This window comes from Mustela erminea, chromosome 15, assembly GCF_009829155.1.
Source record: "Mustela erminea isolate mMusErm1 chromosome 15, mMusErm1.Pri, whole genome shotgun sequence".
In the NCBI taxonomy this organism is placed as follows: domain Eukaryota; kingdom Metazoa; phylum Chordata; class Mammalia; order Carnivora; family Mustelidae; genus Mustela; species Mustela erminea.
This window is the reverse complement of record NC_045628.1, coordinates 72,462,266-72,474,718: the sequence shown is the minus strand read 5'-3', so window position 1 is coordinate 72,474,718 and position 12,453 is coordinate 72,462,266. Positions and strand designations below refer to the sequence as shown.

The 12,453-nt window shown below is 39.1% G+C and overlaps 1 protein-coding gene across 3 annotated transcripts in view; it reads right to left on the bottom strand.

Annotated features, from left to right (window-relative positions):
• The window catches only part of N4BP2L2 (NEDD4 binding protein 2 like 2), a 75,791-nt gene extending 63,390 nt beyond the window's left edge, over positions 1-12,401 (bottom strand). For 2 of the 3 annotated variants that reach the window (XM_032315418.1, XM_032315419.1), the window contains exons 1-2: positions 12,213-12,401; positions 9,521-10,782 (exon numbers count right to left, since the gene is read on the bottom strand). In XM_032315418.1, the coding sequence (XP_032171309.1) occupies positions 9,521-10,782 (1,262 nt within the window). In that variant the 5' untranslated portion in view covers positions 12,213-12,401. Of the gene's footprint in view, positions 1-9,520; positions 10,783-12,212 lie in introns of those variants that run through there. The other variant, XM_032315420.1, reaches the window with a different exon arrangement.
• Between the last annotated feature and the right edge of the window lie 52 nt (positions 12,402-12,453).

Sequence of the window (12,453 nt, the reverse complement as noted above, 5' to 3'; positions counted from 1 at the left end):
CCTAAGTGACTCAGTTATTAAGCATCTGCCTTCAGCTCAGGTCATGATCCCAAGGTTCTGGAATCAAGCCCTGTATCCAGCTCCCTGCCCAGTGGGGAGCCTACTTCTTCCTCTCCCACTCCCCCTGCCTGTGTTCCCTCTCTCTCAGTGTCTGTCAAATAAAAAAAAAACAAAAACAAAAACAAAAAACCACAACAAACCTTTATGTCATGGAGAAATGGCCATGACATATTTAAAGAATTTCTAAGCAAAGATTAACTAGTGTTCAGATTGTCAGAGAATTTCCCAAACCAGTGACTCATGAATGAGGCTGGGGTATAAGGTAAAACACAGTAAAATAATCTGTATCTAACAATAACAGAAATATTTTGTTGTTTCTCTCCTCCCTCCTCAGCTATTAGGCAACTGGATATCATTCTATAATTTTTGAAGAGGGGAAGGGAACAGAAAGTGGTAGAAGGGACTGTGAATCCAAGAGTACCGTCATGGAATGATTCAAGAATACATAGCTCCTAAATCAAAGGAGTAAGAAGGACTTCGACTATTAAATAAACATAGCTCTCCTTTCCTCAGCTTATTATAAAATTGTATACAGGCATAGCTCAGAGATATTGCAGGTTCAGTTTCAGACCACCACAACAAAGCAGCACTGTAACTGTCCCTCAGAACATAATACTTAAAATATAACCTATGAGAAATTACACTAGTCATCAAGCATGCTTAGATATAGCCTTAAGAAAAACATGTACTGGCAACAGGCCTCTGGGGGAAAGGACGATATGCGTCCTTGAAGCCCAGCAGCTGGAGATGCCCGGCTCGCTCAGGGCTTGCTCAGGGCAGAACACTGCCTGCTTCTTTTTTCCGTTATCTCCCCTTCCCCACAGAGCATCAACAGTCAGTGAGACAATCCTTTCATTTGACTATAGGTCACGTACTATGTGACCAGATATATTTTGCTTTTCTTCTTACGTATCTACAAGACTCATGGTCAATGTGTAATCTACTCTGGCTTCTTTGTTGGTTACTCACTTTCTAATAAATATGAGACTGTGAAGTTGTTTGGGGTGACAGTCTTTTCAACTGTTGCCCCCTGCTCCCCTTCTCTTGCAGCTGACTTGTTTGTGCCTCATTCTTCTTCCCTGCGCCGTCAGAAGGCGGCAAAGCACAATAAAAGAAGTCAAAATTAATTTTTTGTTTTCCCAGTGCATAAAAGTTATTACTAAAAAGTATACACCTTAATTCAAAAATATTTTATTGCTAAGAAATGCTAACTATCATCTGAGCTTTCAATGAGTTGTAATCTTTTTGCTGGTGGAGGGTCTTGCTGCCGTGTTGATGAAGGCTGACTGATCAGGGTGGTGGTTGCTGGAGGCTGCGGTGGTTGTGGTAATTCCCTAAAATAGTAGGACAATGAAGTTTACCCCATCCACTGACTCTTCCTTTCCTAAACAATTTCTCTGTAACATGTAATACTGTTTGAAAGCATTTTACTCAGAGAATTTCTTTGAAAATCAGAGTTTATCTTCTCAAACCCTGCCACTGCTTTAACAACTAAGTTTATGGAATATTCTTAATCTTTTGTTGTCATTTCAACAGTCTTTACAGCATCTTCACTAGTGGACTTCATCTCAAGAAACCACTTTCTTTGCTATCCATTATCAACTCTTCACCTGTCCGAGTCTGATCATGAGATTACAGTAATGCAGTCCCACCTTCAGGCTCCCCTTATAATTTTAGTTTCCTTGCTGTTTCCATCACATCTGCAGTTGTCTCCTCCACTGAAGTCTTGAACCCTTCAAAGTCATCCATGAGGCTGGCATCAATCTCCAAACTCCTCTTCGTATTAGTATTTTGCCCTCATCCTATGAATCCATGAATATTCTTTTTTTTTTTTAAAGATTTTATTTATTTATTTGACAGACAGAGATCACAAGGAGGCAGAGAGACAGGCAGAGAGAGAGGAGGAAGCAGGCTCCCTGCCGAGCAGAGAGCCTGATGCGGAGCTCGATCCCAGGACCCTGGGATCATGACCTGAGCCGAAGGCAGAGGCTTTAACCCACTGAGCCACCCAGGCGCCCAAATCCATGAATATTCTTAAGGGCATCTAGAATGGTGAATCCTTTCCAGAAAGTTTTCAATTTATTTTGCCCAGATACATCAAAGAATCACTATGTATTTATAGCCTTACAAAGTGCATTTTTTTTTTTTAAGATTTTATTGATTTGACAGACATAGATCACAAGTAGGCAGAGAGGCAGACAGAGCGAGCAGGCTCCCTGCCGAGCAGAGAGCCAGATGTGGGGCTCGATCCCAGCATCCTGGGATCATGACCTGAGCTGTAGGCAGAGGCTTTAACCCACTGAGCCACCCAGGTGCCCCACAAAGTATATTTCTTAGTAATAAGACCTGAAATTCAAAATTACTCCTTGAAACATGGGCTGAAGAATGAATGTTGTGGTAGCAGGCATGAAAACATTAATCTTGTTCTACATCCCCACCAGAGCTTTTGGGTGATCAGGTGCATTGTCAGTGAGCAGTAATATTTTGAAAAGAATCTTTTTTCTAAGCCACAGGTCTCAACAGTGGGCTTCCAATATTCAGTGTACCATGCTGTAAATAAATATCTGTCATTTGGGCCTTTTTGTCCCATTTATAGAACACAGGCAGAGTACATTTAGCATAATTCTTAAGAGCCCTAGGGTTTTCAGAATGGTAAATGAGCACAGGCTTCAACTTAGTCAACAGCTGCATCAGCCCCTGAGAAGAGTCAGCCTCTACTGACGCTAAAGCACTGACTTCTCCTCTCTAGCTATGAAAATCCTACACAGTAACTTATTCCAGAAGGCCATTTGTCCACATTGCAAATCTATCACTTAGTGTAGGTACTTTTGTTGATGATCTCAGCTTGATCTTCTATTTATTATTTCAGCTAGATCTTGCTGCAGTTTCTACATCAGCACTTGCTGCTTTTCCTTGTACTTCTATGTTATGGAAACAGCTTCTTCCCTTAAACCTCATGAACAAATTTCTGCCAGCTTCAAACTTTTCTTCGGTTGCTTCCTCACCTCTCAGTCTTCAGAGAACTGCAGAATTAGGACTCTGGGTTGGGCTTTGGTTTAAGGGAATGCTGTAGCTGATTTGATCTACAATCCAGACTATTACAACTTTCTCTATACTAGCAAGGCTGTTTTGCTTTCCTATCATCTGTGTGTTCACTAGGAGTAGCACTTCTTATCTCCTTCAAGAACCTTTCCTTGCACTCACAACTGGGCTGCCTGCTTGGCTTAAGAAGCCCATCCTGACTTTGCCATGCCTTCCTCACTAAGTTTAATCACTTCCAGCCTGTGATTTAAAGTGAGAGATGTGCAAATCTCCCTTCCACTTGAACACTTTGAGGCCACTGCAGGGTTATTTATTGGTCTAATTTCAATACTGTTGTGTCTCAAGGAATAGGTAGGCCTGAAAACAAGGAGAGATGGTAGAATAGGAGGTTTGTGGGGCAATCAGAATATACCTAATGCTTATCAATTAAGTTTGCCACCTCATTATATGGGCGTAGTTTATGGCACCCCAGAATGACTACAAAAGTAACATGAAAGATGACTGATCATGGATCACCATAACAAATATACTAATAAAATTGTCTGAAATATTGTGAGAATAACCAAGTGACATAAGGACACTAAGTGAGCAAATGTTATTGGAAGAAAGGAGCCGAAAACTTGCTCGACACAGGGATACCACAAACCTTCAATCTGTAAAATGTTCAGTATCTATGAAGTGCAATTAAAAAAGTTATGCCCATATATTTTATAATAAAAATAAAATTGCAAAAAAATAAAAAAAGATTTAAACATGCAATTCCATTTACAGAAGTATAGTTCCAATTATTTCAAGCAAAGCAAATGAAATTAAATGGTTATTTGTTTGCGAGGCTAGAGCTGGATTTCTTCCTTAAGCCGACATAATTTTTCAAAAATATGCCACCTAACATATTTGGCACCATATTTTGTTTACACAGATAACCTAGAATATAAAACTGCTACAACATGAGGCACCTGGATGGGTCAGCCAGTTAAGCATTTGAGTCTTGATCTCAGCTCAGGCTTGATCTCAGGGTTGTGAGTTCAAGCCATGCACTGGAAAAAAAAATGCTACAGTATTAGCATTCCAGACCAAAGTTCAATCACCTAAAATGATTCTGATCATAATCAACCTTATGATACCTAATTATATCTAACAGTACCAGAACACTGACAACATCTTCTTAGATACCTTGTTTCATTTTTTCCATTCTATTACTTTATTAGCCATGATTTTTCAGATGATAGTAATATACTACAAGAGTAGAGCTTTTGCATCCAAGGAATGCTTTAACCTCAAAAAAGGTAGGGATGGAGGAGGCATGGAGCAAGAGGGGAGGAAGCCCATCAATTTACATCATCAAACCAAGTAAACATCAAACATGAATAAACCTCTATGAAGAACACCTTAAATATTAAATACATATATATCATAATTACAGCAAATAATTTTAGCTTGGAGAGAGACTTTCTCCTTCCAGGCTGTTCATGCAGCTTTTTAAATTCCCTGAATTATCTCAAACTATAAAGCTTTATTTTGGAGACTTATATTAAAAAAATACTTACAATCAATTTGGATATCTGATGCCATACCAACCATCTGAATCAAAGATAAATTACTTAGGAGTATCAGTATTTTCAAAATCATGTAGTCAGATTCTATTGAAACTCTCAAAAATTAATTAAGGTATTAGGTTGAATTCTCCAAATATCAAAACTTTTAACTCTGAAAAATGAAATATCTAATAAAAAAAATCAGATATGGGCCCACTCGATACCTGATTTGTATTTTTTCAGAATGTCTACCTTTTTGGAAACTTACTATATGACAAGCACTTTCTATATATATATCTATGACCCCATTTAATATTCGTAGCAACCCTGCTAATTTGATATTTACAAATCCAAAAAAAAGAAAATGATTTCAGAAATCAGGCCACCAGAGTTATATAGCTGCGTGGGAGAGCCAAAACCAATGACTTAAATGATCCCTGCCTCCCGGTATTCACACCCTTAAATAATCCCTTCCCCTTGAGTGTGGGTAGGAGTAGTGACTACACAAAGAACTAAGTTTTGTTGACAACGTCAAGAGATCCACCCCAAAACAAACCTTCAGACCAGAGAGCATAGCCTTAGCCAACACCTTAATCACATCATTGTTAAAGACCTTAACCCAGAGGCAGCCAGATAACTGCATAGAGACATCTGTCCTTCAGAAACTGTGAGATGATAAATGTTTGTTGCTTTAACCCAGTTTTTAATAAAGTAATTTGTTACACAGCCAGATAACTAATGGAGTCTGAGCTTATAATTCTTCACTGAAGAAACAAGTGAATCCTGTTCCTTAACCCTGTTTTGAGAACCCTATTTCCCCAAATGGCCTATTATGACTTAATTTGCACGATTTATTTTTATTTTTTCATACTTTTACAATTTCTAGGAACTGTACGTTATTTTAATACATCCACGTATTAAAGAGAAGTGATTTTCCCAAAACAATCTGACAGGAACCAACACTTCATGAACCTTTATTTACCTCCTTATTTACTGAGTGGCCCTGAATACCCCAACCCAAAACCACCTTTACTGGGACAGTTCACTCTCTAAACATTCCTTTAATTAAGAACAGAGATCTCCATAAGGAAAGGTCAATCTTTCCTCTGGAGTTTAAAGTGAGATATTCTCCAAAAGCAGGAGGGGAAAAAAAATCTCTCCATCTCTCTTTAAACTGTAATTTCTTACAGTTGCTGTAACAAATTACCACAAATTTGGTGGCTTAAAACAACATGCATTTAGGAGCGCTTGGGTGGACCAGCGGGTTAAGGCCTCTACCTTCAGCTCAGGTCATGATCTCAGGGTCCAGGCATGGAGCCCCACATTAGGCTCTCTGCTCAGGGGGGAGCCTGCTTCCCTCCCCCACCCCCACCCCCGCCTGCCTCTCTGCCTACTTGTGATCTACGTCTGTCAAATAAATAAATAAATAAGATCTTAAAAACAAACAACATGCATTTATTGTATTATAGTTCTGAAGGTCAGAAGTCTGAAATCAGTTCCACTGCACTAAAATCAAGGTATGGGTAGGCTGGCATTCCTTCTGGAAGCTCCAAAGGAGAATCTGATTCCTTGCCAAATTTTCCAGCTTCTAAAAGCCACCTGTGTATCTGGGCTCATGGGCCCTTCTTCCATTTTCAGAACCAGCAATGTACACATGTTCTATCTTCTCTCCTCTCCAAAAGTGCTTCTTGATCAACTCTCAACATTTTGCTAATATAATGAAATTAATGGCCTGTTTCTGAAAATACATTCATTTATTGATGAAATCAATACAGTAGAAGAAATGCATATTAACTAAAATATTTTAGGTTCACCCGTTCTCCTCATATGAACAGGGTGTATGAATCTAGCAAAATCCATAGTCCAGACCCCCCAGGAATGACACCCCAGGCTTGATCCCTGTTTGGTCCTGTGACCAATCACAGACTCAGAGGATTCTGTTTATCTAACACCAATAACAAATGGTAACAAAATTCCGCAGCTAGACATTGTTGAATTCTGCCTGAAATGAACCTTTTCATCAAAGTGCTGTCGGTTTGTCTAAAAGGACAAAGAGCTAGCACTTTCACATACCTACAAAGGTGTATGAAACTGTTTTGCCTTAGTTTACTCATAAATATTTCAAGTCTGTACTTGTATTAGAATTTAACCTAAAACTTTTCTCATTAAAATCTGTAAGCAAATTTGTGGGTAAACAGTTAAGTAAAAACTTAGTAATGACAAGTACTATACGAGTTGAGAAGGATTACGGAGGACTGAGATGATAAACCAAAACCTCAAAAAGCAGAGGCATTTGAGAGAACCTCTGAATAAGTAAAGTCCTGAGAACAATGAATGAACAAGTATTAATGTCTCCTGCAGGGGAGGATAGGTGCTAGTCCAACCGCAGAAGAACACGAAGACAAAGAGGGGGGGTAAGGACTAAACTAAGGAAGAAGAGGACTTGAATATTACCCCCAAAGAATTCGAACTTTATAACCTCCTGTGCTCATTACACCCAGCAATACTAAACAATGCTAACTTTTAATTTAGTGCCCCAAATCAGCCCAACTTTGATCTACCAAATCTTTACTCCTTTCTTTCTTCAAAGCTCAGCTCATTTTGAAAGCTAACTCCTATATAAAACCATTCCCCACCACAGAATGTCTGGCTTTCTATCCAGTCTCAACCGACCAATCTTACTTCATTCAAAATGTGGTGACTTAAAGAGATATTCCTGCTTCTTTAAACAAGCTCCTGAAAGTTCGGAGACAGGTATAGGGCCATACATGTGATAGATATTAAAATGAAGGAGCAGGGTAGAAACACGCTATCAGATCTATCTCCAGTTTGACCTCCTACCAGTTCTTCTAACTTCTCCCAAGTCCTTTAACCTGAGCTTATTCTCTTATGCCCCTGCTCCTTCTATGAAATGAAAATAACACAACCCATCTTATAGGATTTTTATATATGAAAGTACTCTGTAAACTGAAATCATGATACAAATGGTAGTTATTACTACCATCTGTATAGTAATATAGTTATCACTATAGGTTCTGTATAGTATATACAGTATATAGCTATATACAGTATATAGCTTCTGTATAGTAATATAGTTATTACTATAGCTTCTTAAATATCTGATTCCTCAAACATATGTACTATATATAATCACCTCTGTCATCTCCCACTACAATTAGGCCTCCCTGAAATTCTATTGCAATACCACTACTTTATTCATCTTCAATTTCAACATACCTCAATGTTGCTCCAAATCTAATCTTTCTTTCTTACATTTTTCTAAATCCATGCATAGTCAGATGATCCTAGCTAGGAGATTTCCTTCACACAATTTCCAAATTTCAACTATTTCTTTTCTCTGATATTATATTCTAAATCTAGGAGACTGCCCCTGTATGTGCGACTTCACTCTTGATTTCCATCCCTTCTGAAGAGTTGCAATTTCACCTCTCTACAAAATCTTCATTAAAATAAGAATGGGACACCTGGGCAGCTTGGTTGGTTAATCAGCTGGCTTTTAACTCGGGTCATGATAAGCCTGTCCCCCATCCCACCTTGTCAGGCCCTCTGCTCAGCAGGGAATCTGCTTCTCCCTACCCGTGCTCGTGCTTGGTCGGTAGCGCACTCTCTAACTAAACAAACAAAAAATATTTTGTAAGATTTTATTTGTCAGAAAGAGAGCGCGAGCACACACACAGGCACGGGGAGCAGCAGGCAGAGGGAATAGCAGGCTCCCTGTTGAGCAAGGAGCCCAAAGTGGGACTCGATCCCACAACTCTGGGATCATGACCCGAGCAGAAGGCAGATGCTTAACAAACCGAGCCACCCAGGTGTCCCAAATAAAAAAGAAAAAAAAATCTCTAAAAAAATAATAAGAATAAAAATGCAAAGACCTAAATTTAAATTCATTTACAGAGATCACAGCTTACAATCTAGCTTGAAATGTATCATAAATTTAATCTTTCTTTAATCTTACTGCTTTCTGGAGAAACCTGTTTAGACTGTTTTGCTTCTAGAGAAACCTGTTTAGACTGTAACAGTTCTTTGGACTTTTTTATTCTCACTGGAAGACATCAAACAATTTTCTTTTTCTCCTGATCTGGCATTAATCTTGAGCCATCCTACAAAAACTGCAAAGAATCTGTATTTTCTTTGTACTCTTTTACACATCTGCACAAATGAATTCAAGGGCATCAATATTCTTTTTTAAAAAGTGCAAACTACAACAGGAATTTTAAACATTTTGTCATGCAATAAAACATAACCAGTTCAAACTCCATTTAATAACTCAGGTACTGCTCACTTCAGACTCCTTAAAGAAATAAAAAAAGCTTCCTCTGCCAATCAAAGGTATGAACACGCCACAGTGCTGAAAACAAACTGACACCCCTTTTCCGTGGTATATCTCACTTGTTTCTCTTAATTATTCCAGAAAAAGAAGTATTACTCTTTACAGTAACAGACAGCAAAACTTGTCCAAGGCCATAAAGTTTGAAATAACTGGGTCAAAAGCCCACATCTTCCAACCCTGAGTCAGCTCTTCTTGGACAGCTGACTTAAAAAGGGAAGGCCAGTACAGTCCTCAAATAGCATTTACTAACATCACTGTCATAATTATACCTAGTGTATCTATTTTTAAAACCCTTAGCAGAATCTTTATATGCCAATTCTCCTTTAACTTCTCCCAAGTCTTTTTAACCTGAGCTTATTCTCTTAAGAAAATATCTTTTTAAGTATTTACTGTCGGATATCATTCTCAAGTGTAACAAATTAAAGATTTTCTACTAGAAACATGAAAGCATTTGTCACTGATAACTACTATCATCTATGATTTTTAAGTAATGAACTACCAAGCATTAACTTGGTATCCTTTAAAGACTCACCGAGACAACGTTGTTTTCCCAGAACCAGGCAAACCTCTTAAAAGAATAAGTAACTTCTGCAATTTATTTAACTTTTCCTCTTGAAACTGCTGGTTCTTAAGCCTGTCTATTCCATTATGCTTGTCCATAGAAGGATCTTCCCAGCATCCTTCCCTGGTTTCACAGAAACCATTACTCACATATCCATCTTGCACAATGTAGCCATTAAAAAAGGAATGATCTCTACTGGTATTCTCACTATAGTCAATATAGTCATTGTTCTGATCAAAAGTCAAACAATCCCAGTTAATGTGACAACTATTTACATAATACCCATTTTGATGCTGAGACCCATCTGGAACATGGAAAATATTTGATGGTGGATTTGGTGAAGCACTGAATCTTTGCAGATTTAAATGATAGTTAAAACTGGGAGGAGGAGGACCTTGGGGTACTATAAAAGAATGCACTGATTGCCATTCAGGCCTGAAGGAAGTTAAGGAATCATCACAAAATGCAGGTATTACTTGTCCATTACAAGGATATTTGCCTGGCTCGTTCTCCCCATGCTGTCGGTAACTACAATGCGACTGAAAAACATTACTAATATCTCCTTCCTTTACTTCTTCAGATTTTAACAGCTCATTATTATGGTCCTGATAATACACAGTAAGTTTTTCTTCAGAGAGCTCAGGTTCTTCACAACTGCCTTCCAGATCATCTTTTTCATTTTCAAGCTCTTCAATTTCCTTGTAAAACTGGAATAATTCGTTGTCAAGCTTTGATTTTTTAGAGTTGAAGTTCTGTTTCTGTTCTCGTCCTCCTTTGCCATCTATACCACTGACTGCTTCTGAATGATTTCTCCTTTCACTGTATTTCTTCTTCTCAGGGGGATTGTAAATCGGTCCTATAAATGCTTTACTTGTGCTATATATCTCATCATCTTTGGATACCAATGCAGGACTGGCATCCTGTAAAATTTGTGTATCAATGGATTCAATAACATCTGATCTATTATTGCCAGGCATCTCATCATGCACAGGTTTCACCGAGTTTGTAATTTTGGTTTTGTCCTCCTGAAGATAACTGTGTTCGTTGACATCAACAATGGTCACAGGGACCCAATCATTCCCAGCTTTCTCTTGGATTCTGTGAAAATCAGCAGTACCATGATGAGAAAAAACATAAGCCTCTTCAGCTGACTTCAATTTTTTATAGCATGGTTCACCTGTTAGTTCTTCACAATGATCCAAGGATTTCGCTTCAATTTCACCATAAGGCATCTGAGGACCAAATAAATCATGTAATTAATAGCTAATACTTTAAAAATCTAAACAAAAGTTTTTCAGAAACAAGAAAACAGAAAAGACATTTAAATGGCAAATTTTCCCAAAATACAAAAATTATTATAACCACTTACTATTTAAGTATTATTATGATGATTCAAGGGTGGGACCTCACTTTAAAAAAAAAAAGATGTATCTCACATTTATTCCAAATGATGCATTTTTTAATAGATTTTTTTTGTCAGAGAGACCACAAGCAGGGGGAGTGGCAGGCAGAGGAAGAAGCAGGGTTCCTTCTGAGCAAGGAGCCCATGCTGGACTCCAACCCAGGATCTGATCAAGACCTCCAACAAAGGCAGATGCTTAACCAACTAAGCCATCCAGGCATCCCTGAATGACTGACGCATTTCTGAAACTTGAAGAATTTAAGTTAAGCTTGGGAAATTGAATCAATAATATATACTCTGACGATACAGATACACAACTTTATACTAATATGGAGAGTAAACCTGCCAGCCAAACTGACACTTATCCAAACTGGTTGTGATAAATGTCTTCATAAACTCTTGTTTAAAACCACTATATCCTTCGAGTAAATGCACCCAGCTCCCAATCTCAGCATCTCCTTACCAATCAAACGTTAGATACTGAAATGCCAAACTTTACAGACCCCACTCCTGTGAATAGAGTAAAAGTGGTTTCCAAATGGGTGTACTGCGTTCATTTAAAAGGAAAAAAATAACTTCAGTTGCACTAAGAATGACTCAAATATGTCCTATTATGTTTAGAAATCTGACACCTCCCCAAATCAACGCGTTCATCTTTTCCACATGCTTGGCCAATCTCAAAGACAAATTCTGCTTCCCTTGAAATTTCTTAGGGGCCCTCAAAAGTGCAATCCCAAATGCGGTTTTACTCAATACTTCATTTTGCCCGCTCTCTGGAACTCCTCCAACAGGACAGAACAAGGAAAGGGCAAAAAAGACGAAGCCGACAATGATACAGGTAGGCCCACAGAAACTGGAGGGAGGGGAACACAACTGTAAAGAACACCGCCCTATCGGAAACGCCCCACCCCGCCTCCGACCACCTCTCGGTTCCTCATTTCCTCATTCGGAATACGATTAAAGTCTCAAGGAACCGCAAGACGGCTGCATTAACAGAGCGTGGCCTATACACAGCCTTAGTTCCCTGGCTTCCTGACCTCCAAAGGTGGCCCGGGCAAAAGTGCGTCACCCAGCTCCTTTCTCCCAACGGAGACACGTTCAGGTTCTGTGTAGGAATTCAAGAGATATCCTAGACTCAAAGGTTCACTCCAGCCTTCCACGTTTACGGCTCATCAAAAGGGTCCAGCCAAGAACAGACGAGAAGCCGAAAAACGTCACCACCACTACCCCACCCTTACTTAAAATGGGAGCTGTACTCACCTTACACTACATTCGCTTCTACCTCCCAATAAAATCGTGGTCTAGAAAGACACGAACATCTGAAAAGGTGAAAGCAACGCACAAACACCACCCCAAAGCACAGAGGAACTAAAAACCAAAACCCTCGGCATCTGGGAAACAGCACCGCCGTACGCAAGATGGCTGCCACCTCGCGGCTACCCCGGCAGGAATTACAGATTTGCGCTCGGCATTGTGGGAACTGAAGTCCCGCGTTCACGCT